General features: G+C 41.4%; 1 protein-coding gene across 1 annotated transcript; it reads left to right on the top strand.

Moving 5' to 3' along the window:
* Positions 1 to 306: 306 nt before the first annotated feature.
* On the top strand, positions 307 to 26,318 carry LOC135552164 (vacuolar protein sorting-associated protein 45-like). The gene is made up of 15 exons (XM_064983612.1): positions 307 to 568; positions 2,171 to 2,305; positions 2,995 to 3,055; positions 5,186 to 5,265; positions 5,522 to 5,590; positions 5,766 to 5,903; positions 5,978 to 6,088; positions 7,431 to 7,565; positions 9,728 to 9,841; positions 10,088 to 10,255; positions 11,592 to 11,750; positions 11,978 to 12,085; positions 12,203 to 12,324; positions 12,598 to 12,729; positions 25,610 to 26,318. Exons 1-15 carry the CDS (start codon positions 476 to 478, stop codon positions 25,692 to 25,694), a joined length of 1,710 nt encoding a protein of 569 aa, XP_064839684.1. The 5' UTR covers positions 307 to 475; the 3' UTR covers positions 25,695 to 26,318.
* The last annotated feature ends 706 nt before the right edge of the window (positions 26,319 to 27,024 follow it).

Genomic DNA, 27,024 nt, shown 5'->3' with positions numbered 1-27,024 from the left:
TTAATACATTTTATGCTATGTGTACATCTCAATATTTTATTTATATGTTTTCAGAAGTTGCTTGCATGCATGACATATTTCTCAAAATAACAAAATATATCCGTTTCATTTGAATGGTCTGCCCTTACCAAAATGGCGTCCTCGTCGTGCAACCATTAGCGGAGCATTGTGGGATATAACAAACACATACTGACTTTGGATCAGTGAACTGCATGCTCAGATTACGCTTTTGCCTGTACTTTGCTCTACAAACTGGTCGTAGATCAGTCATTACACTCTTCAGTTGACCAAATGTTCACCCGGAAATGTAACTCGGGTTCATTTCGAAGCTGAGCTGAATATTTGTCAACAATAGACTCATTTAACATAAAAACGAATTGAAGCGTTGCCTGGTGCAAGAGATCTTAAGTTCATACAATTCGGCCTTTGGTTATTTTTCAAGCTATCATTGCTAGAATTTAAGAACGTTGTCAAAATGAATGTGACACTTGCTGTCAAGCAGTATATCTCCAAAATGATAGAAAACAGCGGGCCAGGAATGAAGGTTCTGCTCATGGATAAAGAGACTGTAAGTAATGTAGATAGAATGGTTACAATGTAGTGGTTCAAACGATGGACAGTGGTTACAATGTATCAGGTTATTTTTGTTGGTACACTATATGCCCAAAAGTATGTGGACACTTACTCGTCAGACATCTCATTCCAAAATCATGGGCATTAATATGGAGTTGGTCCCCCTTTGCTGCTATAACAGCCTCCATGGTGCAGGGACTTGTTTCCATTTAGCCACATGAACATTAGTGAGGTCGGGCACTGATGTTGGTCGATTAGGCCTGGCTCGCAGTCAGCGTTCTAATTCATCCCAAATATGATTGATGGGGTTGAGGTCAGGGCTCTGCAGGCTAGTTAAATTCTTCCACACCGATCTCAACATTTTTGTATGGACCTCGGTTTGTGCACGGGGGCATTGTCATGTTGAAACAGGAAAGGGCCAAACTGGTGCCACAAAGTTGGAAGCACAGAATCGTCTAGAATGCCATTGTATGCTGTAGCGTTAAGATTTCCCTTCACTGGAACTAAGGGGCCTGGCCTGAACCATGAAATACAGCCCCAGACCATTATTCCTCCTCCACCAAACTTTACAGTTTGCACTATTAATTCGGGAAGGTAGCATTCTCGTGGCATCCGCCAAAGCCAGATTCGTCCGTTGGAATGCCAGATGGTGAAGCGTGATTCATTACTCCAGAGAAAGCGTTTCCACTGCTCCAGAGTCCAATAGCTGCCAGCTTTACACCACTCCAGCCGACGATTGGCACTGCGCATGGTGATCTTAGGTTTGTGTAAGGCTGCTCGGCAATGGAAACCTATTTCATGAAGCTCCCGGCGAACAGTTCATGTGCTGATGTTACTTTCAGAGGCAGTTTGGAACTCGGTATGTTGTAATCGAGGACAGATGATTTTTACGCGCAACAGCACTCGGCAGTCCCGTTCTGTGAGCTTGCGTGGCCTACCATTTTGCTGCTAAGCCATTGTCGCTCCTAGACATTTCCACTTCACAATAACAGCACTTACAATTGACTGGGGCAGCTCTAGCAGGACAGAAATCTAATGAACGGACTTGTTGGGAAGGTGACATCCTATGATGGTGCCTTGTTGAAAGTCACTGTGTTCTACAGTACAGGCCATTCTACTGCCAATGTTTGTCTATTGAGATTTATACAACTGTCAGCAACGGGCATGGCTGAAATAGCCAAATATTTATTTAGATGTATATAAATTAGCCACTTATTTGAAGGGATGTCCACATACTTTTGGCAATGTCGTGTATGTGTTGTCTTTCTGAGACGGACACATTGAAGGAACAACCTTGAATTATTCACCAATTCCTGATGATTAAAAAAAAACGTGAAATCACAAAAAAGTCTCTGGACCAGTCTCTAAAATTCTATTCATATCAAATGTAGAGATTTGGTTATAAAAAAAGGAAACTTTTCCTTTAATGATTAGTATTAAATAATATAGATAGGATAACCAAGCTTCTGATAATGTCATACTGTCAGCAGCTCCTTCCATTGGAATATGCCAATCTTTGGCTCATGTAGAAACAAATTTACTGCATTACAGTTGCGTTTTGTCATCATGCCTATTTGTTTGTTTCTTGTCTCATCAGACCAGCATCGTCAGTGTGGTCTACACTCAATCCGAGATCCTACAGAAGGAGGTCTACTTGTTTGAAAGAATCGACTCACAGAGTCGAGACAACATGAAGCACCTCAAAGCCATCTGCTTCCTCAGGCCAACCAAGGTGCCCCAGTCACTGTATACACATTGCAGCCAGACTTTGCTCTGCATTAAAGGTCCAATGCAACCATTTTTATTTCTATATCAAATAATTTCTGGGTAACAACTGAGTACCTTACTGTGATTGTTTTCAATTAAAATGGTCAAAAATAATATTGCTAGGACATGAATGTTGCTAGTACTGTCTTGGAGTGGTCTGAGTGGAGAGGAGAAAACAACTGAAAATGTGCTGTTATTGGCAGCGGGGCTTTGAACTCTTTGTTATTGGTATATTAACTTAAGTTATCTGCATGGCGATGTCAACATGGAAGGCCGAAACTCCATTCCACCAAATCAGGCTGAAATTTACAAACAGCTGTTACACTAAAACCGATTATCTTAATTTACACAATTTCACAGTATTATTCCAACCTCATAGTGTGGAAATATAAATAAAACACAGGCAAATCATCTTTTTGACTGCACTGGGCCTTTAAGACTTTGTTACTTACCATCCACACACATTGTATCTACTGGATTGTGTCCATCCACAACTGTATGAATGCATATGTCAACTTCATTGTACGTATACTGTACGTAATACTGAATATATTGCGTCCACACACTATGCACTATTTGGAGGCAAAGTACTTTAGTCATGCTCAGTTTTGGATTTGTATGACTCCCCTGACTTTCTCTCTGTCCTCTTTACAGGAGAATGTGGAAAATCTGATACAGGAGCTCCGGCGACCAAAGTACAGTGTCTACTTCATCTGTAAGGACTCTGCGCTGTTGTTTAAATCGTATAGTTCTGATTCTTGTGCAGGTTTTTAGACAGATCAAATACAGGTAAGGTGGACTAAGATGTTATGTCCCTGTCTCATTTATATGGTTTAAACCTAAAGACTCAAAATTGATTGACATTGCGATTGACCACACATCAACATTTCATGGTGGCGGCTATTGCCCATACGTAAAAATTATATGTTGATATATATTTCAACAACATGTTTGTAAATTACAGATATTTAAAAAAAAAAAAAATATATATATATATATATATATATATATATATATATATATATATATATATACAAAAAAAAAATATATATATATATATATATACAAAAATATATGGACATATTCCAAAATTGTCCGTTTTTAAATACACTCAGTGGTCCGTTCGTTAGGTGCACCACCCCGTTCGCGAAAATGGTTTTCTCCTACGGACAGTGAGTCATGTGGCCGTGGCTTGCTATGTAAAGCAGGCATTGAGGCATTCTGTTACGTTTCGATTGAACAATAGAATGGGCAAAACTATTGACCTTTTGAGTGTGGTATGATCTTCGGTGCCAAGTGTGCCAGTTTCTTGATCTAAGAAACGACCGGCCTCCTAGGCTTTTCACGAATTACAGTGTCTAGGACAGGGTACTCCAACCTTTTCGTGAGCTACACATTTTTTCAAGCTTTCAAATAGGCATATTCTTCTCTCCTCCCCTGCAGCCCTTCCCCGGGTACTTAGTGTACAAGAGAAAGTAGTGCACTATGTTTTCTGTCAATATACCTCATAAAAGAATGGTTAATAAACAACTCTAAGGGGGGGCCCTTATAAAATTTCCTCCAAATGAGGTTCTCAGTTACGTTTTTCCTGGTTTTAGATTTAATCTTAATTACAATTTTTTTCTAGAGAAAAAACTAAATTGGATGTTATGAGTCCATGTCAATGCTTAAATCACATCAGAAGACATTTTATTTAGGTCTGTAAGTAAACATTAAGATTCGAGTGTAATTCCTCTTTAATTGTGCATCTAATGAGAGGAATGTGCGTCTAACGCACTGGTCTAGCGATGATTCTGTACTGCTGCTGCTCATTTCATGGCAAAGTTTGCAAACAATAGATACAAATGATATACTTATATACATAATATACAGTGTCACTAACTAGAAAGCTAGCTAGGAGGCAGGTGCGTCCGGTAGACAGTGTCCTTTGCCCCCTGCCTGTCGGCCACTTTTTTCCAGCAGTTTTGTTTACAACGGTGAGGGCAGGTGGGAGTGAAAAACACTGTCTACTGCTAGCTAGGAAGGAGGAGTCCGGTAATGCACGATTGAAAAAACTCTAATTCTTTAAACTCACCTCAGTCTTCAAGTATTGTGGTGGCAGCATCATGTTATGGGTATGCTTGTCATCAGCAGGGACTGGTGAATTTGTCAGGATCAAAATAAATATTAAAGGAGTTAAGCCCAGGAAAAAAGTTAGAAAACCCACCTCGGTCTTCTGAAAACCTAACCATGCGACTAGTTTTATTTTTCAGCGAGACAATTTAATACCAAAGACACACCAGAATGACTTTCCAAGAGGTGTTGAGTGTTCCTGAATGGTCAAGTCTCAGTCCTGACTTAAATCTGCTCAAAACAATCTGAGACACGGTTTAAATATCACTGTCCATAAATTATCCCCATCCAAATTTACAAAGCCTGAACATTTTTGACAAAAATGATGGAACATTACAAATTGTGATTGACAGCTCAGGAAAATGTATTTGAATCTATTTAAAAATATATTTACAGATATGGTCTACGTTCAAGTGCCTTTTCGAAATAACCTCATTTTTTTAATGTTTCATAAGGGGCAGGTAGGCTGTACCTTAATAGCTGCAGAATACATTTTCAATTACAACTCAATGATCCAACTTTTGCATGCAAAATAACTCTTTGGGAACCTAATGCTAAGGTACCAGAGGTCAATAGAAACTCAACGTTGTCATTGGTGTAGAGAAGATTGTGAGACGTGAGCGTGTATTTATTTGATATATATTTGGTAAATTCATTTTCCCAATATATTTAAATATATTCCAATATATAGTTTTTCCTGTATGGGTGACATCCTCCTCATAATCCTTTCTAGACTTCAGCAACGTCATCAGTAAGAGTGAGATAAAAGCCCTGGCTGAGGCGGATGAACAGGAGGTGGTTGCAGAAGTGCAGGTAAGTTAACGCTAAGGGCAGTACTGTAGGACAGTATCCATCAGTTAGGTACACAACTATTATTATTTGTAAACATTATTATTATTTTTTTTTTTTTTTACCTTTCTTGGTTTTTCCTAATAGTCCTGAATCCACATTTTTCATAATTTCCAGTTATAACCACTTTACAGTACGGGTCGTCTTGTAAAAGCCAGGTTATCCTTTGACGTTTATACTGGAAACTAATCATTCAAATTTCTCTCATATATGACTGCAGGAGTTCTATGGAGACTTCATTGCTGTGAACCCACACCTTTTCTCCCTCAACCTCAGTGGTGTCGCAAGGGTAGGACATGCAAATAAGCTATGACGCTTTGCATATGCAACAATCTATAAAGGGGTTTATTATTCATCTGCATTGACTTTAGTTTAACGTTTTTTGTTTGTCTCTACACATGACATATTCCCTCTGTATTTTGGATCTGTTTACAGAGTGCATTCCCATATTGTGTGTGTTGCAGGGTCGTAGTTGGGAGCCAACTCTCCTACAACGTACCACCCAGGGTCTGACCTCAGTGCTGTTGGCCCTGAAGAAATGTCCCATGATCCGCTACCAGCTGTCCTCAGACATGGCTAAGAGACTGGGAGAGAGCGTGAAGGTGACTAATATCACATACACAACTATCGCATGCGCCCGCATGCACGCAATCTCACTACCCCTCTCCTCCTCCAGCAAATCATCACCAAGGAGTATGAGCTGTTTGACTTCAGGAAGACAGAGGTGCCTCCTCTCCTGCTCATCATGGACCGCAGCGATGACGCCATCACCCCACTACTCAACCAGGTCAGAACTACACTACCGTTCAAGAGTTTGGGGTCACTTAGAAATGTCAGTGTTTTAGAAAGGAAAGCACATTTCTTTGTCCATTAAAATAACAAATTGATCAGGAATACAGTGTAGACATTGTTAATGTTGTAAATGACTATTGTAGCTGGAAACGGCAGATTGTTTTAAATGGAATATCTACATAGGCGTACAGAGGCCTATTATCAGCAACTCCTGTGTTCCAATGGCACAGTGTGTTAGCTAATCCAAGTTTATCATTTGAAGTCTTATTGATCATTAGAAAACCCTTTTGAAATTATTTTAGCACAGCTGAAAACTGTTGTTCTGATTTAAAGAAGCAATCAGAACAACAAAATTGGCCTTCTTTAGACGAGTTGAGTGTCTGGAGCATCAGCATTTTGAGGTTCGATTCCAGGCTCAAAATGGCCAAAATCAAATAAGTTTCTTCTGAAACTCTTCAGTCTATTCTTGTTCTGATAAATGAAGGCTATTTCATGTGAGAAATTGCCAAGAAACTGAAGATCTCGTACAACGCCGTGTACTACTCCATTCGCAGTATAGCGCAAACTGGGTCTAACAAGAATAGAAAGAGTAGTGTGAGGCCCTGGTGCACAACTGAGCAAGAGGACAAGTATATTAGAGTGTCTAGTTCGAGAAACAGACGCCTCACAAGTCCTCAACTGGCAGCTTCATTAAATCGTACCTGAAAAACACCAGTCTCAACGTCAACAGTGAAGAGGCGACTCCGGGATGCTGGCCTTCTAGGCAAAGTTGCAAAGAAAAAGAGATGTCTCAGACTTTCCAATAAAAATAAAATATTAAGATGAGCAAAAGAACACAGACAGAAGACAGAGGAACTCTGAGTCACCTCTTCACTGTTGATGTTTGTTTGAACTATTAGCCAGAAGATACATTTCAAAGATAATCTACCTGTTTTTTTAGCCTGACACCAGACTGAGCATTTCATCAGTCTGGAACCCAGGCTACATATTTGCAAAAAGGTAGGCAATGACCAGGTCATCTAGTCAAACGACATACCTGTAGAATATTCACATCATTCTGATGTGTACTGCAGCCTCTGGTCACTTGGGGGCAGCAGCGTCTTATACATACATTTACCAGGCCTGCAACCTGCACACTAAACTAGGCCATGTACTCAAGGCCCTTTGTGTCACATGTAATGCACCAATCTTTAGCGCACATTATAAAAGCTAATCAATTGGCAAAAACCTCATACACCCCTCATCGTTGAATGGAATTAGTAGAGATTAAATGTTCTTTATTTTAATTGTGGGTTTCATTGCTTTGGTTTCATTGTTTGTTGCCCTGCTCCCTCCAGTGGACGTACCAGGCCATGGTGCACGAGCTGCTTGGCCTCAACAACAACCGTATTGACCTGTCCCGAGTCCCAGGGATCAGCAAGGAGCTGAAGGAGGTGGTGCTGTCTGCAGAGAACGATGAGTTCTATGCCAACGTGAGTCCCAGTCTCTAGGCCTGGTTCCAATTCTACACAAATGTTCCCTTCGGCATTGAGACGGTCTCATTTGAAAAGGCTGGCAGGTAGCCTAGAGCACGGTTCCCCCACGGGACAAATTTGTTTTCTTATTGCTGGACATAAGACTGTAAAAACGGCAGCATTTCAGCACCAAGTGATTTTAATTTTGGATATCTGTTCCAAAGTATTCTCACACATAATAGAGAGATACAGTGGGGCAAAAAAGTATTTAGTCAGCCACCCATTGTGCAAGTTCTTCCACTTAAAAAGATGAGGCCTGTAAGTTTCATTATAGGTACACTTCAACTATGACAGACAATTAGAAAAAAAATCCAGAAAATCACATTGTAGGATTTTTTATTTATTTATTTGCAAATTATTGTGGAAAATAAGTATTTGGTCAATAACAAAAGTTTATCTCAATACTTTGTTATATACCCTTTGTTGGCAATGACAAAGGTCAAACGTTTTCTGTAAGTCTTCACAAGGTTTTCACACACTGTTGCTGGTATTTTGGCCCATTCCTCCATGCAGATCTCCTCTAGAGCAGTGATGTTTTCGGGCTGTTGCTGGGCAACACGGACTTTCAACTCCCTCCAAAGATTTTCTATGGGGTTAAGATCTGGAGACTGGCCACTCCAGGACCTTGAAATGCTTCTTACGAAGCCACTCCTTCATTGCCCGGGCGGTGTGTTTGGGATCATTGTCATGCTGAAAACCCCAGCCACGTTTCATCTTCAATGCCCTTGCTGATGGAAGGAGGTTTTCACTCAATATCTCACGATACATGGCCCCATTCATTCTTTCCTTTACACAGATCAGTCGTCCTGGTCCCTTTGCAGAAAAACAGCCCCAAAACATGATGTTTCCACCCCCATGCTTCACAGTAGGTATGGTGTTCTTTGGATGCAACTCAGCATTCTTTGTCCTCCAAACACGACGAGTTGAGTTTTTACCAAAAAGTTCTATTTTGGTTTCATCTGACCATATGACATTCTCCCAATCTTCTTCTGGATCATCCAAATGCTCTTTAGCAAACTTCAGACGGGCCTGGACATGTACTGGCTTAAGCAGGGGGACACGTCTGGCTCTGCAGGATTTGAGTCCCTGCGGCGTAGTGTGTTACTGATGTTACTTTGGTCCCAGCTCTCTGCAGGTCATTCACTAGGTCCCCCCGTGTGGTTCTGGGATTTTTGCTCACCGTTCTTGTGATCATTTTGACCCCACAGGGTGAGATCTTGCGTGGAGCCCCAGATCGAGGGAGATTATCAGTGGTCTTGTATGTCTTCCATTTCCTAATAATTGCTCCCACAGTTGATTTCTTCAAACCATGCTGCTTACCTATTGCAGATTGTCTTCCCAGCCTGGTGCAGGTCTACAATTTTGTTTATGGTGTCCTTTGACAGCTCTTTGGTCTTGGCCATAGTGGAGTTTGGAGTGTGACTATTTGAGGTTGTGGACAGGTGTCTTTTATACTGGTAACAAGTTCAAACAGGTGCCATTAATACAGGTAACGAGTGGAGGACAGAGGAGCCTCTTAAAGAGGAAGTTACAGGTCTGTGAGAGCCAGAAATCTTGCTTGTTTGTAGGTGACCAAATACTTATTTTCCACCATAATTTGCAAATAAATTAATTAAAAATCCTACAATGTGATTTTCTGGATTTTCTTCTCATTTTGTCTGTCACAGTTGAAGTGTGTCTATGATGAAAATTACAGGCCTCTCATCTTTTTAAGTGGGAGAACTTGCACAATTGGTGGCTGACTAAATACTTTTTTGCCCCACTGTATGTGATCGTATACAAATACAAGCAAGATTTGAAAGGATTCATGTTATAATCAAATGTTATATCTATTTGTTCTTCTTGTGGTAAATTTGCAGTCTACACATTATTTGTAATTATGTTCCGGCCCCCTGACCATCCGCTCAAGAAAAAAATAATAATAATCGGCCAGCGGCTGAATATAGATGACGATCCCTGGCCTAGAGGTTAGGAAGGCGTCCAGCAACCCTCTGTAACAAGACTGATGGAATGTGGGGCAAAATGTGTAGCAGTCGGTCAGTGAGAAAAGGTTAAAGAATTCCGACAGGGCCAGACGTTAGCTGACAACTTCCAATTCACTCTCACATTCTCTTATTCAGAATCTGTACCTGAACTTTGGAGAGATCGGCACAAACATCAAGAACCTGATGGAGGACTTCCAGAAGAAGAAGCCCAAGGAGCAACAGAAGCTGGAGTCCATCTCTGATATGAAGGTGAGAGCTGGGCGCTGTAGGAACTCGATTTCCCAGTACAGGAACTCAATTTCCCAGCATGTCCTGTTGCAGTTGCTCATTTAGGACCACTAACACATCTCAGCCTCATTAGTTAATAACCACTCACAATTAGATAAATGATCTCTTAATTACAATAATGATATGAGCTATAAATAATTGCTGCAACTTTAAGAAATCTCTTTCTGTTTTATTTTTAAAAATAATTCCCGCTATTTTTCTCTGCAGGCATTTGTGGACAACTACCCCCAGTTCAAAAAGATGTCTGGCACAGTGTCGAAGCACGTGACTGTGGTGGGCGAGCTGTCTCGCCTGGTGAGCGAGAGGCACCTGATGGAGGTGTCAGAGGTGGAGCAGGAGCTTGCCTGCCAGAATGACCACTCAAGCGCGTCACAGGTAAGACTCTGGGGTTGAAGGGATACTTTGGGATTTTGGCAACGAGGTACTTTATCTACTTCCCTAGAGTCAGATGAACTAGTGGACACCATTTTTATGTCTTGATGACCAGTATGTAGGAAGTTATAATTAAGTCTGTCAACCAATGCTAACTAGCGTTATTTTTGTATTTACTGGTAGGAAACACATTTCTATTATTACCAATAGAATTTCCTGAATTGTCTGAAATTAATCAACACTCCAGTCCTGCTCTGCACTGACTTGATGTCAGAGACTGACTAGAAATACACTACCAGATACAGTGCATTCAGAAAGTATTCAGACCCCTTGATTTTTTTCCACATTGTTACGTTACAGCCTTATTCTGAAATGGTTAAATTGCCTTTTTCCCCCTCATCAATCTACACACACTACCCCATAATGACAAAGCAAAAACAAATTTGTATACTTTTTGTTGTTGAAATATCACTTACATAAGTATTCAGACCCTTTACTCAGTACTTTGTTGAAGCACCTTCAGCAGAGATTACAGCATTGAGTCTTCTTGGGTAAGATGCTACACGCTTGGCACACCTGTATTTGGGGAGTTTCTCCCCATTCCCCTCTGCAGATCCTCTCAAGCTCTGTCAGGTTGGATGGGTAGCTTTGCTACACAGCTATTTTCAGGTCTCTCCAGAGATGTTCGATCGGGTTAAAGTCCAGTCTCTGGCAGGGCCACTCAAGGACATTCAGAGACTTGTCCCGAAGCCACTCCTGCGTTGTCTTGGCTGTATGCTTAGGGTCTTTGTCCTGTTGGAAGATGGTATTTTCTCTGACATGCGCTGTCAATTTTTTATATAGACAGGTGTGTGCCTTTCCAAATCATGTCCAATCAATTGCATTTACCACAGGTGGACTCCAATCAAGTTGTCAAAACATCTCAAGGATGATCAATGGAAACAGGATGCTCCTGAGCTCAATTTCGAGTCTCATAGCAAAGGGTCTGAAAACTTATGTAAATAAGATATTTCATTTTTTGTAAAGATTTTTTTTAAGATAAGATTTTTTATTATCCTATCACTGACACCAATGGAAATGTGACATTCGGGAGGGGCCTACAGCTCAATGTTATTTTATACAATAACACTAATATTTCACACAATATTACTTTGTGTTGGTTGAAGAGGAATACAACCCACTCCTGTATTGTATATTGACTTGGCCACTTATAATAATAGTGACTTTCAGAATACAATAAAACACTGCACATAGAAGCCATAGTGAAGTAGCATTACAAAATAAAGAATGTCAGTCTGTATTAAAGGCTATGTAAAATGTACTCCCTGTTTTTCCACAGAATGTGCGTCGGCTGCTGCAGAACCCGCGGGTGAGCGAGCTGGACGCGGTGCGCCTGGTGATGCTGTACGCACTGCGCTACGAGAGACACAGCAGCAGCATCCTGCCGGGCCTCATGGAGGAGCTCAATAGGAAGGGCGTGTCAGAGAGGCATCGCAGGGTAAGGGAACATTCTATACTGTACCACTACCTGACCCTTGGGGCAATATGAGAACTGTATACTGTTGTTGTACTCGTCTTATATTATGTAGATGTTATTATTTTGGGATCAACAATGTACATTCAGTATGTTGGTATGCTTGATGCGTCTGTTTTATCAATCTAGACTGGGTTAGAATAATCAAATTAAGCCTTTTTATCTTGTTTAACTGGCATCTTTTACCTAAGATGGTAACGTCCATGGTGGAGTATGGAGGGAAGAGGGTGAGAGGAAGTGACCTCATCAACCCCCAAGACGCAGTTGCCATCACCAAACAGTTCTTCAAGGGGCTGAAGGTATACCATTCTCCTCACAAATTAGACAAATACTAGCGGTAGTTTTGTGTCCATCTAGCCACTCTCAACCAGATTCTAATAAAACACCTTTGGTTTTGGGTGCGTGCGTGTCTCCAGGGAGTTGAGAATGTGTACACGCAGCATGCACCGTTACTGCAGGAGACCTTGGACCAGCTGATCAAGGGCCGGCTGAAAGACAGTCAGTTCCCTTACTTAGGACCCAGCTCCCTTCGAGACAGGTAGGGTGATATATATTATATATATATACACACATCCACGCACGCACACACATGCACGCACACACACACAGTTAAAGACACAACCTCAGACCCTACTCCTGAATATCCAAACACACACACTTCTACACACTATCAATGATACGTAAAAAAAATAAAAATAATTAAACACATAATCTGTGTGTATGAGCACATAAGCCCACAGTTCATCACTGTTATTGGATGACCCCAACCGGATGCTAGCCTATCAATGATTACCATGTAGTTCCTCTTCAGGCCACAGGATATCATAGTGTTTGTCATCGGAGGGGCCACCTATGAGGAGGCGCTGGCAGTCTACAACCTGAACCGCACCATGCCAGGGGTTCGGATCGTACTGGGCGGCACCACCATCCACAATACCAAGAGGTCAGAATCATCAACCACTCCTCGTGACCTACTGTAGTCGCCTCAGTCAATTTTCCAGACATAGCCATTAGCCAGTAGACATCCATTGTCTGTTACCAGGTCAACACATATGATCAAAATGGCTTAACTCCCTAGAGTCGACGGCCACGTGGAAATCTAATTGGCATAATACAAAAATCCCCATAAAAGTCTCTGTTTAACCTAGAGATATCTGTTGGGCTGCGTCTCAATCCACTACATATGCCAGTGGCGACCTTCCCCATCGGTGGCGGGGGGGGCTGAGCTGAGCTACGGCGGTGTTTGTTAGATCACGAGTCATCCCTAAAAATCGGTCTTCTCACAAATATGTCTGTAGCGTCCCGACCGGTTTGGCCTAACTAATATGATCACTCCAATGGAATGATGAGACTCTCCCGAACACGGTGGTGTTCTCCGTTTTGCTCTACAACCCCCACAAGCGTCACAGGACGGAAGTCGGCACCACCGATATGTCAACTTCTGTCTGTAGCATTCAAACAGTTTTGGCTACACACTGATATGACCCCTCTATGAAAAGGTGAGACTCTCACAAACGCGTACATGTCAGTGCTATAGGGCGTCCACAAGCCTCACTTGGCCTGTCTGAAGGTAGCCCGGTACCAGTTTTAAAAAATGAATGGAACTGAGTGTATAAAACATTAGGAACACCTTTCTAATATTGAGTTGCACCCCCTTTTCCCCTCAGAACAGCCTCAATTTGTCAGGGCATGGACTCTACAATGTGTCAAGCGTTCCACAGGGATGTTGACTCCAGTGCTTCCCACAGTTGTGTGAAGATGGCTGGGTGTCCTTTGGGTGGTGGACAATTCTTGATACACACGGGAAACTGTTTTGTCTTGCCCATTCACCCTCTGAATTATCACCTCATCATTGGGTGAGTCAGTGTCACTGTAAGGTTTATTTTCTAGCCTACTGTAGCCTATATTATATACAGTGCCTTCGGAAAATATTCAGACCCCTTGACATTTTCCACATTTTGTTACGTTACAGCCTTATTCTAAAATTGATTAAATAAAATAAAATCCTCAGCAATCTACACAAAATACCAAATAGTGACGAAGCAAAAACAGGTTTTTATTTATAAAAAATTGGCACGTAAATGGGCTGTCATGTGCCTTTTACTGAGGTGTGGCTTCCGTCTGGCCACTCTACCATAAAGGTCTAATTGGCTGAGTGCTGCAGAGATGGTTGTCCTTGTGGAAGGTTCTCCCATCTCCACAGAGGACCTGGAGCTCTGTCATAGTGACCATCATGTTCTTGGTCACCTCCCTCCCCCAATTGCTCATTTTGGCCAGGCGGCCAGCTCTAAGAAGAGTCTTGGTGGTTTCAAACTTCTTCCATTTAAGACTGATGGAGGCCACTGTGTTCTTGGGTACCTTCAATGCTGCAGACATTTTTTTGGTACCCTTCCCCAGATCTGTGCCAAAACACAAGCCTGTCTCAGAGCTCTACGGACAATTCCTTCGACCTCATGTCTATGGGACCTTAAATAAACAGTTGTGTGCCTTTCCAAATCATGTCTAATCAATTGAATTTACCAAAGTTGGACTCCAATGAAGTTGTTGAAACATCTCAAGGAAGATGAATGGAATCAGGATGCACCTGAGCTCAATTTCAAGTCTCATAGCAAAGGGTATGAATACATACAGTACCAGTAAAAAGTACCCAATTGAGGTGGTTTTGGATGAGTTGGACCACAGAGTGAAGGAAAAGCAACCAACAAGTGCTCGGCATATGTGGGAACTCCTTCAAGACTGTTGGAAAAGCATTCCAGGTAAAGCTGGTTGAGAGAATGCCAAGAGTGTGCAAAATTGTCATCAAGGCAAAGGGTGGCTACTTTGAAGAATCTCAAATATAAAATATATCTAGATTTGTTTAACACTTTTTTTGGTTACTACATGATTCCATATGTGTTATTTCATAGTTTTGATGTCTTCACTATTATTCTACAATGTAGAAAATAGGTGTGTCCAAACTTTTGACTGGTACTGTATGTAAATAAAGTATTTGTTTTTTATTTTTCATACATTTGCTTTGTTGTTATTATGGGATATTGTGTGTAGATTGCGGAGTATTTTTATAAGGCTGTAACGTAACAAAATTTGAAAAATGTGATCTTTCCGAAGGCACTGTATATATATATATATAGGCTAAAGTAGGCTAGAAAATAAAGCTTCCAGTGACACTGACTCGCCCAATGATGAAGATGAAGCATAGGCTACTCACCGGCGATGGGTTTGTGCCAATATGTCAAGATAAGCTACTTTGAAAAACAGTGCTGTTCACTCAAAAGTTGTTCAGAATAATCTTTTTAGCTTCTTCAGACAGATTACTCTTCTCTTTTTCAGCAGCAGGCATTTGCTTTTGAAACTGTAGGCCTAAATGTTTCTCGCGATTGTATTTAGAAATTTGGGAAAGGCAAACTGACAGCCACAACCAACCATAGAAATATAATCCATAGAGGGCAGTTCCCATTCATGTCAGGACTGTCTGCCAATGCTAGTGTACCCATGAGTTTGAAAGTAAAAATAGGGGCGGCAGGTAGCCTCGTGGAGCGTTGGGCCAGTAACCGAAAGGTTGCTAGATCGAATCCCAGAGCTGACAAGGTGAACATCTGTCATTCTGCCCCTGAACAAGGCAGTTAACCCACTGTTCCTAGGCCGTCATTGTAAATAAGAATTTGTTCTTAACTCACTTGCCTAGTTAAATACATTTTTAAAAAGTGCCAGGGTTAGAGGTTCCGAAATCCTTCTATGGATTATATCTTTGGCCACAACGCAACAAGCTGTTCTATATTTGGAGCGCTTTCTGCCCTAACTGCGGCTTTCCCGACCTGTAAATGCTTGTGATTAAACTTAATCCACAGATATTTTTTAGAAGCTATTAATCCTCTATCAAAATGATGCTTTCTGGTGTAGTATTTTGAATGATTTGATCTATGTATGTTCAGACAGGAGTATTATTATGTTGGGGGGGGGGGAATGTATAGCCTAAATTATTTATATTTATCGGGGGGTGCTGCAGCACCCCTACCTCCCGCGGCTTTGGTCCCAGTCAGTATAAGATGCAATGTCATGGCCCCGCACGCCTGTGGGGAAGACAACCTGTGGGTAACCTATTGGCTCACAGCAAACACTTAACCTTTTTCAAATGCAGTTTTCTTGTCTCTTGTTTTAGTCAATTACAAAGGTGCATTTAAGAGAAGTTCAACATGTCTAAAGATGACTTTTCAACATTGCCTGCTCCCGAGCGTTCTCAATACTTAATGTTATAAAGTCATGTTGTAGGGCTTCCCTCATGGCCCTATTCATGATGGTGCTAGCAGCCACGTGAGTGAAGCTCCAGTACCTTCAGAAAGGATTCACACCCCTTGACTTTTCCCCAGATTTTGTTGTGTTATAGCCTGAATTTAAAATGGGATTCAATTTAGATTTTGTGTCACTGGCCAACACACAATACCCCATAATGTCTAAGTGGAATTCTGTTTTTAGATTTAAAAAAAAATATTTTACTTAAAAATGAAAAGCTGAAATGTGTTGAGTCAATAAGTATTCAACCCCTTTTGTTATAGCAAGCCTAAATAAGTTCAGGAGTAAAAATGTGTTTTACAAGTTACACAATAATTTGCATGGACTCACTCTGTGTGCAATAATAGTGTTTCCTAAAAAAAATGTTATGACTACCTCATCTCTGTACCTCACGCATACAATTATCTGTAAGATCCCTCGGCCAAGCAGTGAATTTCAAACACATTCAACCACAAAGACCAGGGATGTTTTCCAATGACTTAAATCGGCATGAAAATCTATGGAAGACCTGAAAATGGTTGTCTTGCAATGATCAAGAACCAACTTGAGAGCTTGAAGAATTTTGAAAATAATACATTTTGCACAATCCAGGTGTGGAATGCTTTTGGAGACTAAACCAGAAAGACTCACAGCTGTAAAGGGACTTCTACAATGTATTGACTCGTTTGTGAATACTTATGTAAATGAGATATTTCTGTATTTAATTTTCATTAAATTAGCAAAAATGTCAAAAACATGTTTTCACGTTGTCATTATGGGGTAGTGTGTTTAGATTGGTGCGTTAAAAAAATTATTTAATCCATTTTGAATTCAGACTTTAACACAACAAAATGTGGAATATGTCAAGGGGTATGAATACTTCCTGAAGGCACCGTAGCTACCGATGGGAACATTAAGCTAGCCAAGACCAGCAAACACAAACGGACTATACAGCTACAAATAGTACTCCTGGAATTACAAATGGCCTATATTAAACAAGTTAAATGTCTTACCTGTGAAATATATGTTTTCCGCACGTATAACTAAGTGTAGCCTACTTGGACACTTCCAACTCTCCCACGCCGAATAGCCTGAAGCCACAGGACTCTTCTCGCAGGCTCTATTTCCCTGCGGGGGAGCATTGCGAACTGTAGGTTGGGATTTCTGACCTGATTACAGTTACATTGAACAACACAGTAGCTTTCTGACATGTTTTGTTATTTCTTTATAACAAAAAATTGACAATGAAGTTGGGAAAGAATGGTTTTGTTTCCCCCAATTTGTTGGAATGGTCGAGGGGAATTCCTTCTTATGACGGAATATCAACTCCGAGTCAGCCTACACTTTACGTGCAGAACACTAAGTTTCTATTCAATTTACAGAAATGACTTCGCTAATGGTAACTGGGCATTTCAGTTTTTATACAATTTACTGAGATTAACTTCAATAATGTTAAAGGGGTATTTTACTTGATAAACATTAATTTCACTCGTTACATATTTTTTTTGTCAAATGTCCCTTTAATATCTAACTTTTCTGCTCATGGGGGTTCACTGTTCTGACGTTGACTACGGATATTAGTTGTGATAGGTATGGTTTACTATGTCCATGTTATCCCTAGCTTGAATGGAGTCACCTAAAGAGTAATTCAACTTGCATACCTTCCTCTTTTGAACCTTATTAGTTATTTGTGTTGCCCTTCTTCGGAAAAGCAGTTTTTGCTTAATTAACCTGGTATTTACCGAATCGCTACTCTTCTCTCTCTTGTTCTCTCCCCCTTTTTCTCTCTGACGGTGTTGGCTGAATGAAGAGTTTGTCTACTCACAGCCTTTCTTTCCCGCTCCCTCTCCCTCCATCTATTTCTCTGTCTGACTGACAGTGTTGGCTGAATAAATCATTGTTTAGCTATCTATACATATTTCTCTCTCTCGGGCTGAGCTGAATAGAACTTTGTGTGATCACGTGACACCGGGGTGCTCAGGAGATGCTTCAGCGCTCTTTTTGCAGTGCCCCTTTCTGACACTCCTGTGTGGGATCACCCCTGTTCTCTTTCATCACTGGGTCTGGACACACACACAAACACCCACACACACACACACCTACACACGTCAAACCCTGATGTCAAACCATGCATTTCTCTCGCGGTTATATGACAACTTAGTGCTCCTCATCAGCCTTTTATGAGTTTCCAACCTGAGCAGGCCTGAGATTGACCAGGTCTTACACGACAAGGGATTTAGGCAAGAGAGACCAACGGTCCCGGTTTGCAGTGTGATTACATTACCTAGGTTGCTAAGCAGCACCCATGTGCTGAGTGATGATGCTCCTTGGCCCCGCGCCTTTGACATTTATAGCTTTTGCTGACGCAACTCAGGGGAAGTGTCTCTCGCTCTCGGTTATGCAACACCATCTAACAATGTCCACCTCTGGGAATTGAACTTGCAACTTTCTTGCTCTGATCCTGAGGCGTTTCGTGTTGTACTGCAGCACTCACTTTTGTGCTGCCGAAGATGATAGGTGCACCTGTGTGTGTTGTGAGGTTTATTTTTAGCGTGCTGTTGCTGTTCCATGCTAGGGAAATGCTGGTACTCGCTATATATGGGTTGTTTACATTTTAGTGTCTTGATGTTGTCTCTGTTTTGTCTGTCACAGGCAGGCTTGTTTATATAAGCTGACCTTGACATACTGACACATGATCATATTTCAATTAACTGGTGCTAGCTGTATTTTAATTGTTATGTTGTCCAAGATTCAAAATTCTGCCCGTTTTTATATTTGAGCTCTTAGGGTAGATTCTAGTGACCCTAGACAGCCGTCTCCTGTTGTTGTGACATTGAGTAAGACAAATAACCTATAGGTTGCACAGAGGGGCAGGGCAAGGAGTTTCCCTCCTGACTGGTTGATCCTGGCTTCCAACTCTTCTGGGCATTGGTGTGTGTTGCTTGGGAGGTTGGGTTAAAAGCAACACACAAAAAAACTAAATTCTATGATCTGAACATGTTAATGCACAAGTACTCTTCGAAACATCTACTTGCCCGTTATTTTGCCTTTTAATGTTGGCTGTAACGGCACGTCCCATGCTTCTTCTTTTTTTTTAGCTCATAGCGCTGCGTGTGGCGCATTTGAACCATGTTCTACCCCCTCACCCAGAGGAACTATAAGCCAATAGGAATGGGGCTCTTTAATGCATCTTTAAGCTTCTCCCCTGTGTCTTTCCCCCTTTGTGTACTGCATGAGTTGCTCGCTGCCCATTGGTACTCACTCACAAGTTGTTTCATGATAATGTTCCCTGCAATCAGCAACACAAAGACACAGTTAACCCCTTTGGGGGATTTGTCCTAGGCCACCCTCTACTGCTGTGTACCACCTCAGTGGGCCTAACGCTGGAAATACAGTGCCTTCAGAAAGTATTCCCCTTGACTCATTCCATATTTTGTTGTGTTACAGTGCAATTCAAAATTGATTAAATATATATTTTTTATAAATCTCACCCATTTACACACAATTCTTCATAATGGCAAAGTGAAAACATGTTTTTAGAATTTTTAGCTAATTTATTTACAATATTTAAACATTATTATTTTTTTAAGTTCTTCAGGCTCTGTCAAGTTGGTTGTTGATCATTGCTGGACAGACATTTTCAAGTCTTGCCATAGATTTTCAAGCTGATTTATGTCAAAACTGTAACTCTGCCACTCAGGAACATTCACTGTCTTCTTGGTAAGCAACTCCAGTGTATATTTGTCCTTGTGTTTTAGGTTATTGTCCTGTTGAAAGGTGAATTTGTTTCCCAGTGTCTGTTGGAAAGCAGACTGAACCAGGTTTCCTGCAGAATTTTTCCTGTGCCCATCTCTGTTTGTTTCTTTTTATCCCCCCAAAAACTTGCTAGTCCTTGCCGATAACATGATGCAGCCACCACCATGCTTGAAAATACACTGCTCCAAAAAATAAAGGGAACACTTAAACAACACAATGTAACTCCAAGTCAATCACACTTCTGTGAAATCAAACTGTCCACTTAGGAAGCAACACTGATTGACAATAAATGTCACATGCTGTTGTGCAAATGGAATAGACAACAGGTGGAAATTATAGGCAATTAGCAAGACACCCTCAATAAACGAGTGGTTCTGCAGGTGGTGACCACAGACCACTTCTCAGTTCCTATGCTTCCTGGCTGATGTTTTGATCACTTTTGAATGCTGGCGGTGCTTTCACTCTAGTGGTAGCATGAGACTGAGTCTACAACCCACACAAGTGGCTCAGGTAGTGCAGCTCATCCAGGATGGCACATCAATGCGAGCTGTGGCAAGAAGGTTTGCTGTGTCTGTCAGCGTAGTGTCCAGAGCATGGAGGAGCTACCAGGAGACAGGCCAGTACATCAGGAGACGTGGAGGAGGCCGTAGGAGGGCAACAACCCAGCAGCAGGACCGCTACCTCCGCCTTTGTGCAAGGAGGTGCAGGAGGAGCACTGCCAGAGCCCTGCAAAATGACCTCCAGCAGGCCTCAAATGTGCATGTGTCTGCTCAAATGGTCAGAAACAGACTCCATGAGGGTGGTATGAGGGCCCGACGTCCACAGGTGGGGGTTGTGCTTACAGCCCAACACCGTGCAGGACGTTTGGCATTTGCTAGAGAACACCAAGAGTGGCAAATTCGCCACTGGCGCCCTGTGCTCTTCACAGATGAAAGCAGGTTCACACTGAGCACATGTCACAGACGTGACAGAGTCTGGAGATGCCGTGGAGAACGTTCTGCTGCCTGCAACATCCTCCAGCATGATCGGTTTGGCGGTGGGTCAGTCATGGTGTGGGGTGGCATTTCTTTGGGGGGCCGCACAGCCCTCCATGTGCTCGACAGAGGTAGCCTGACTGCCATTAGGTACCGAGATGAGATCCTCAGACCCCTTGTGAGACCATATGCTGGTGCGGTTGGCCCTGGGTTCCTCCTAATGCAAGACAATGCTAGACCTCATGTGGCTGGAGTGTGTCAGCAGTTCCTGCAAGAGGAAGGCATTGATGCTATGGACTAGCCCGCCCGTTCCCCAGAACTGAATCCAATTGAGCACATCTGGGACATCATGTCTCGCTCCATCTACCAACGCCACGTTGCACCACAGACTGTCCAGGAGTTGGCGGATGCTTTAGTCCAGGTCTGGGAGGAGATCCCTCAGGAGACCATCCGCCACCTCATCAGGAGCATGCCCAGACGTTGTAGGGAGGTCATACAGGCACGTGGAGGCCACACACACTACTGAGCCTCATTTTGACTTGTTTTAAGGACATTACATCAAAGTTGGATCAGCCTGTAGTGTGGTTTCCACTTTAATTTTGATTGTGACTCCAAATCCAGACCTCCATGGGTTGATCAATTTGATTTCCATTGATAATTCTTGTGTGATTTTGTTGTCAGCACATTCAACTATGTAAAGAAAAAAATATTTCATAAGAATATTTCATTCATTCAGATCTAGGATGTGTTATTTTAGTGTTCCCTTTATTTTTTTGAGCAGTGTATGAAGAGTGGTACTCGGTGATGTGATGGATTTGTCCAGATAATAATGCTTTGTATTCAGGACAGAAAGTTAATTTCTTTGCTACATTTTTTGCAGTTTTACTTTAGTGCCTTATATACAAACAGGGTGCATGTTTTGGAGTAAGTATAAATAATTATATACCGGCATCCTTCTTTAAACTCTGTCATTTAGGTTAGTATTGTGGAGTAACTGCAATATTCTTGATCTATCCTCAGTTTTCTCTTATCACAGTAGTTTTTCCAACAATTGTTTACAGACAGATAATTTCACTTATAATTCACTGTATCACAATTCCAGTGGGTCAGAAGTTTACATACACTAAGTTGACTGTGCTGTTAAACAGCATGGAAAATGCCAGAAAATGATGTCATGGCTTTAGAAGCTTCTGATAGGCTAATTGACATAATTTGAGCCAATTGTAGGTGTACCTGTGGATGTATTTCAAGGACTACCTTCAAACGCGGTGCCTCTTTGCTTGACATCATGGGAAGATCAAAAGAAATTAGCCAAGACCTCAGAAAGAAATTGTAGACCTCCATAAGTCTGGTTCATCCTGGGGAGCAATTTCCAAATGCCTGATGGTACCACATTCATCTGTACAAACAATAGTATGCAAGTATAAATACAATGGGACCATGCAGCCATCATACCACTCAGGAAGGAGACGCGTTCTGTCTCCTAGAGATGAATGGACTTTGGTGCGAAAAGTGCCAATCATTCCCAGAACAACAGCAAAAGACCTTGTGAAGATGCTGGAGAAAACAGGTACAAAAGTATATATATCCACAGTAAAACTAGTCCTATATCAACATAACCTGAAAGGCCACTGCTCCAAAACCGCCATAAAAAAGCCAGACTACGGTTTGCAACTGGACATGGGGACAAAGATCGTACTTTTTGGAGAAATATCCTCTGGTCTGATGAAACAAAAATAGAACTGTTTGGCCATAATGACCATTTATGTTTGGAGGAAAAAGGGGGAGGCTTGCAAGCCAAGGAACACCATCCCAACTGAAGCACGGGGGTGGCAGCATCATGTTGTGGGGGTGCTTTGCTGCAGGAGGGACTGGTTCACTTCACAAAATAGATGGCCTCATGAGGTAGGAAAATTATGTGGATATATTGAAGCAACATCTCAAGACTTCAGTAAGTTAAAGCTTGGTTGTAAATGGGTCTTCCAAATGGACTATGACCCCAAGCATACTTCCAAGGTTGTGGCAAAATGGCTTAAGTACAACAAAGTCAAGGTATTGGAGTGGCCATCACAAAACCCTGACCTCAATCCTATAGAAAATGTGTGGGCAGAACTGAAAAAGTGTGTGTGAGCAAGGAGGCCTAGAAACCTGACTCAGTTACACCAGCTCTGTCAGGAGGAATGGGCCAAAATTCACCCAACTTATCGTGGAAGGCTACCCAAAACATTTGACCCAAGTTAAACAATTTAAAAGTAATGCTACCAAATACTAATTGAGTGTATGTAAACTTCTGACCCACTGGGAATGTGATGAAAGAAATAAAAGCTGAAATAAATAATTCTCTCTACTATTATTCTGACATTTCACATTCTTAAAATCAAGTGGTGATCCTAACTCACCTAAGACAGGGAATTTTTACTAATATTAAATGTCAGGAATTGTGAAAAACTGAGTTTAAATGTATTTGGCTACGGTGTATGTAAACTTCTCACTTTACCTGTGTTTATATATATATATATATATATATATATATATATATATGAACCTTTAACTAGGCAAGTCAGTTAAGATCAAATTCTTATTTTCCAATGACGGCGTACCCCGGCCAAACCCCCCCTTAACCCTGACGACGCTGGGCCAATTGGCAGTCCCATAGGGCAGCGCACAATCACGGCCGGTTGTGATACAGCCGGGGATCGAACCGTGGTACTAGTTATTTGGAATTGTTTTAAGACCATTGTACCAAGGATCATTTTGCTATTTGAATTAGAATTTTAAGACCCCTTGAAGTAGTGTGTGTGTGTGTGTGTGTGTGTGTGTGTGTGTGTGTGTGTGTGTGTGTGTGTGTGTGTGTGTGTGTGTGTGTGTGTGTGTGTGTGTGTGTGTGTGTGTGTGTGAGAAGAAAAGAAGGGGCCTTACTGCTATTACTTACCTTTTTGGGGCCTTACTGCTATTAGCCCATACAAACGCATTGCATAACAGATAGTGTCTCACAAAATGTTTTAAAGTAAGTTTGTTCTGAATTTTTGTATTTAACACCTTATTTTTGGCACCAAACAGTCTCCATATATACTGTACTTCCATTCATTTTTTGTCTCATGGTCTGACAAACACCGCTCTAGCTCTGTCACCTTTGTTACGTAGGCGGATGCGATGGATTGACATATATCCAATGCAAAAAAACAGATACAGTATCTCTAGCTTAAATGGACAGATTTTAATAGGGATTCTTTTATTATGCTAATTTGATTTCCGCTAGGGTGCGGACATTGACCTTAGGGGGGTTTAAAGTCACCATTGGCCTCATGGTGAAATCCCTGAGCGGTTTCCTTCCTCTCCGGCAACTGAGTTAGGAAGGACGCCTGTATCTTTGTAGTGACTGGGTGTATTGATACATCATCCAAAGTGTAATTAATAACTTCACCATGCTCAAAGGGATATTCAGTGTCTGCTTTTTTATCATTTACACATCTACAAATAGGTTCCCTTCTTTGCGAGACATAGGAAAACCTCCCTGGTCTTTGGTTGAATCTGTGTTTGAAATTCACTGCTTGGCTGAGGGACCTTACAGATAATTGTATTTGTGGGGTACAGAGATGAGGTAGTCATTTAAAAAAATCACGATTAAAACTATTATTGCACACAGAATGAGTCCATGCAACTTATGTGACTTGTTAAGCAAAGTTTTACTCCTGAACTTATTTAGGCTTGCCTTAACAAAGGGGTCAAAAACTTACTGAGCTTTTCATTTTTTATTAATTTGTAAAAATTTCCACTTTGACATTATGGGTTATTGTGTGTTGTCCAGTGACACAAAATCTCTAAATTTGATCAAATTTAAATTCCGGCTGTAACAAAACAGAATGTGGAGAAAGTCGAGGGGTTTGAATACTTTCTGAAGGCACCCATACAATATATGCCTACCACTACCATTGTACCACAAGGGTCGTAATCTGTCTTTTGATAACCAGGACTGTTTTTGAATATGGCTGGTTGAATGAGACCCAATCTCGGCAGCTTTGTTCCAAAAACTGCATATTTATGACCTGGAGGTTGTAGGTTCAATACCATGTTCTTCTCTTGTGCCTTTTGAACTTAAACATCAGGATTTTTTTATATATATTTTTTCATAGTTGGGTGGATGGTAGGCTATCTGACCTAGGTCCTAGACCATGTGTGTAGTCACTCATTGATATAGGCTAGTCACCCAGAGGAGGCTGCATGAATGGAAACCAACTGCAAACAGATGAGCGTTAACATCAGCAATTGTCACACTGGTATCTCTGATATATCACTATAGTACTCTGTAATTACTGCTCTATCAAAAGTCAACATTTAAAAATAAAACAAATACAATTTATGAGGGTCTTTCATTGGCCGAGGTCTGTAAGAGAGACAAGATGGCTGCTCTTTAGAACCGTACCTTTCGGTGACAGTTAGCCAAAATCTCTCTTGTGTCATTCGCAATGACACCTTTTAAATGTTTTGGGTTGATCAGCTAACAGAAATAGGTATTTTGACATTTCTCTAGAGGGTTTCTTATTTTTTATTTTTTTGCCATGTTTCCGCCCTATCATTGCTTTACAGACCGGAACCCTAGTGACAGACACACTGACACAATAATTGTGTGTCTGTGTAACACAGGGCTAGAATCTGAGGTTATTGTGTCTGCATGTATACCTCTGTCACATGGGCTTCTGTTTTTAGATGAAAACGTATTTTGTGAGTCACAGAGATGATGCTGATGTACTGGCAGTACTGCTCATGCTTCTCTCAGCCTCGTGAGGAATGGTATCTTCATGTCCCTTTTCTGCCCTCTCACAGCTTCCTGGAGGAAGTGACATTGACGGCGGGTGCGGGCCAGACCGAGAGGGTGCAGAGGGCAGGTGGTCATCCCAACAGACGCTGAATGTTTGTTGACACGCTCACACTCTCACTATATATTGTGTCTGTTCCTTATTGTTGTTACTAGCCCATGCTTTAATTAATGGATGTGTCCCACTAAAAACATTCCAGTGCTCTCAGCTTTCACCACCACACAGCTGGACTCTTTATCGACCCCTTAAAAACTTGTTGTAACTAGGCCAATTAACTCCAACCAAATGAACATGTGACCCCATTAGAAATCCAGGTTACCTAACCCTGGGTACCAAAGCAAACTGACTTGTGACTGAACAGAGCACAACACTCTCAATGTTAGTGTCCAACATTTGAACATATTGCAGTGTAACATTTCCCCTTATATTGGAGTTAAGTGGAAAACTCCAGTCTGCTCTTATATTAGACCTTTATTTAATTTCTGGAAACAGAAGTGACACAAATACTCTTGAAGTCTTGTTTATCTTAAAAGTTCCTATTTGGGCCCAGAATATTAAGAAAAATATATATCTCTAAGATAACATGATGTACAGTGTATGTTTTCCTTCCTTGCCTATGTACATTTCCCCATGCTATATACATGTCATCCAAACCTGCTGATTTTGAAATGACTGTGAATATTTTGTGGAAAATACCAAATAAATGTAAAGAGTGATGTGTTGTGTTTCTCGTTTATCTTGTACACATTTCCTGTTATGTTGTAATTCTTTCCTTATAACCCATTTCTTGTCGCAGTTGATGGAAATAACCCTCACTGTTTTGATTTCATTCATGTGTATTGTTCCCTCTTAGATCAATAATGATAACATCATCATCTTCCTCCGTCCAAGTCCATTATGCCAAGCCACACTCTCTCTGAATATCTTTGAGAAGTTACCCTCTTGTTGTACCTTCATTTGAACAGCATTTCCTGCACCCTGTTTCTGCTATGACTTGAAAGTACAGTTTGTTTGGTCTTTTTTTGTGGGCTAGTGTGGCTGCTCTGGTTCCACTCAGAGATGTCATGTTTGGGTAAGAAATTGAATGCACAGCATCTAAACCCAAGGTGGAGTCTTTGGGTCCCCCCCCCACACGACAAACAACCAAAATGTTTGGCAGCCCATATCTGGCAGTTGATTGATTCTTTGCCAACTGCCTACCCCCACTACCAGCCACATGGGCCACAGATATTCAGCCTGCCTCCCTATAAAACCTCTACAACCCCCCCCCCCCCAAATCAGATCCTCTAATCCTCCGCAACAACAACAACATTGCCTGGGTTATGTTCATAAGGAATACAACCGAAAGTGTTGTCAATACGAAATGGAAATGAGCGTTTCTTATTGCAGTCTCGCCCCGTTTTAAGTAATTGTTTTCCGTTT

Source organism: Oncorhynchus masou, chromosome 13 (genome assembly GCF_036934945.1).
Source record: "Oncorhynchus masou masou isolate Uvic2021 chromosome 13, UVic_Omas_1.1, whole genome shotgun sequence".
In the NCBI taxonomy this organism is placed as follows: Eukaryota; Metazoa; Chordata; class Actinopteri; order Salmoniformes; family Salmonidae; genus Oncorhynchus; species Oncorhynchus masou.
This window is presented reverse-complemented; position numbering and strand designations above follow the sequence as displayed.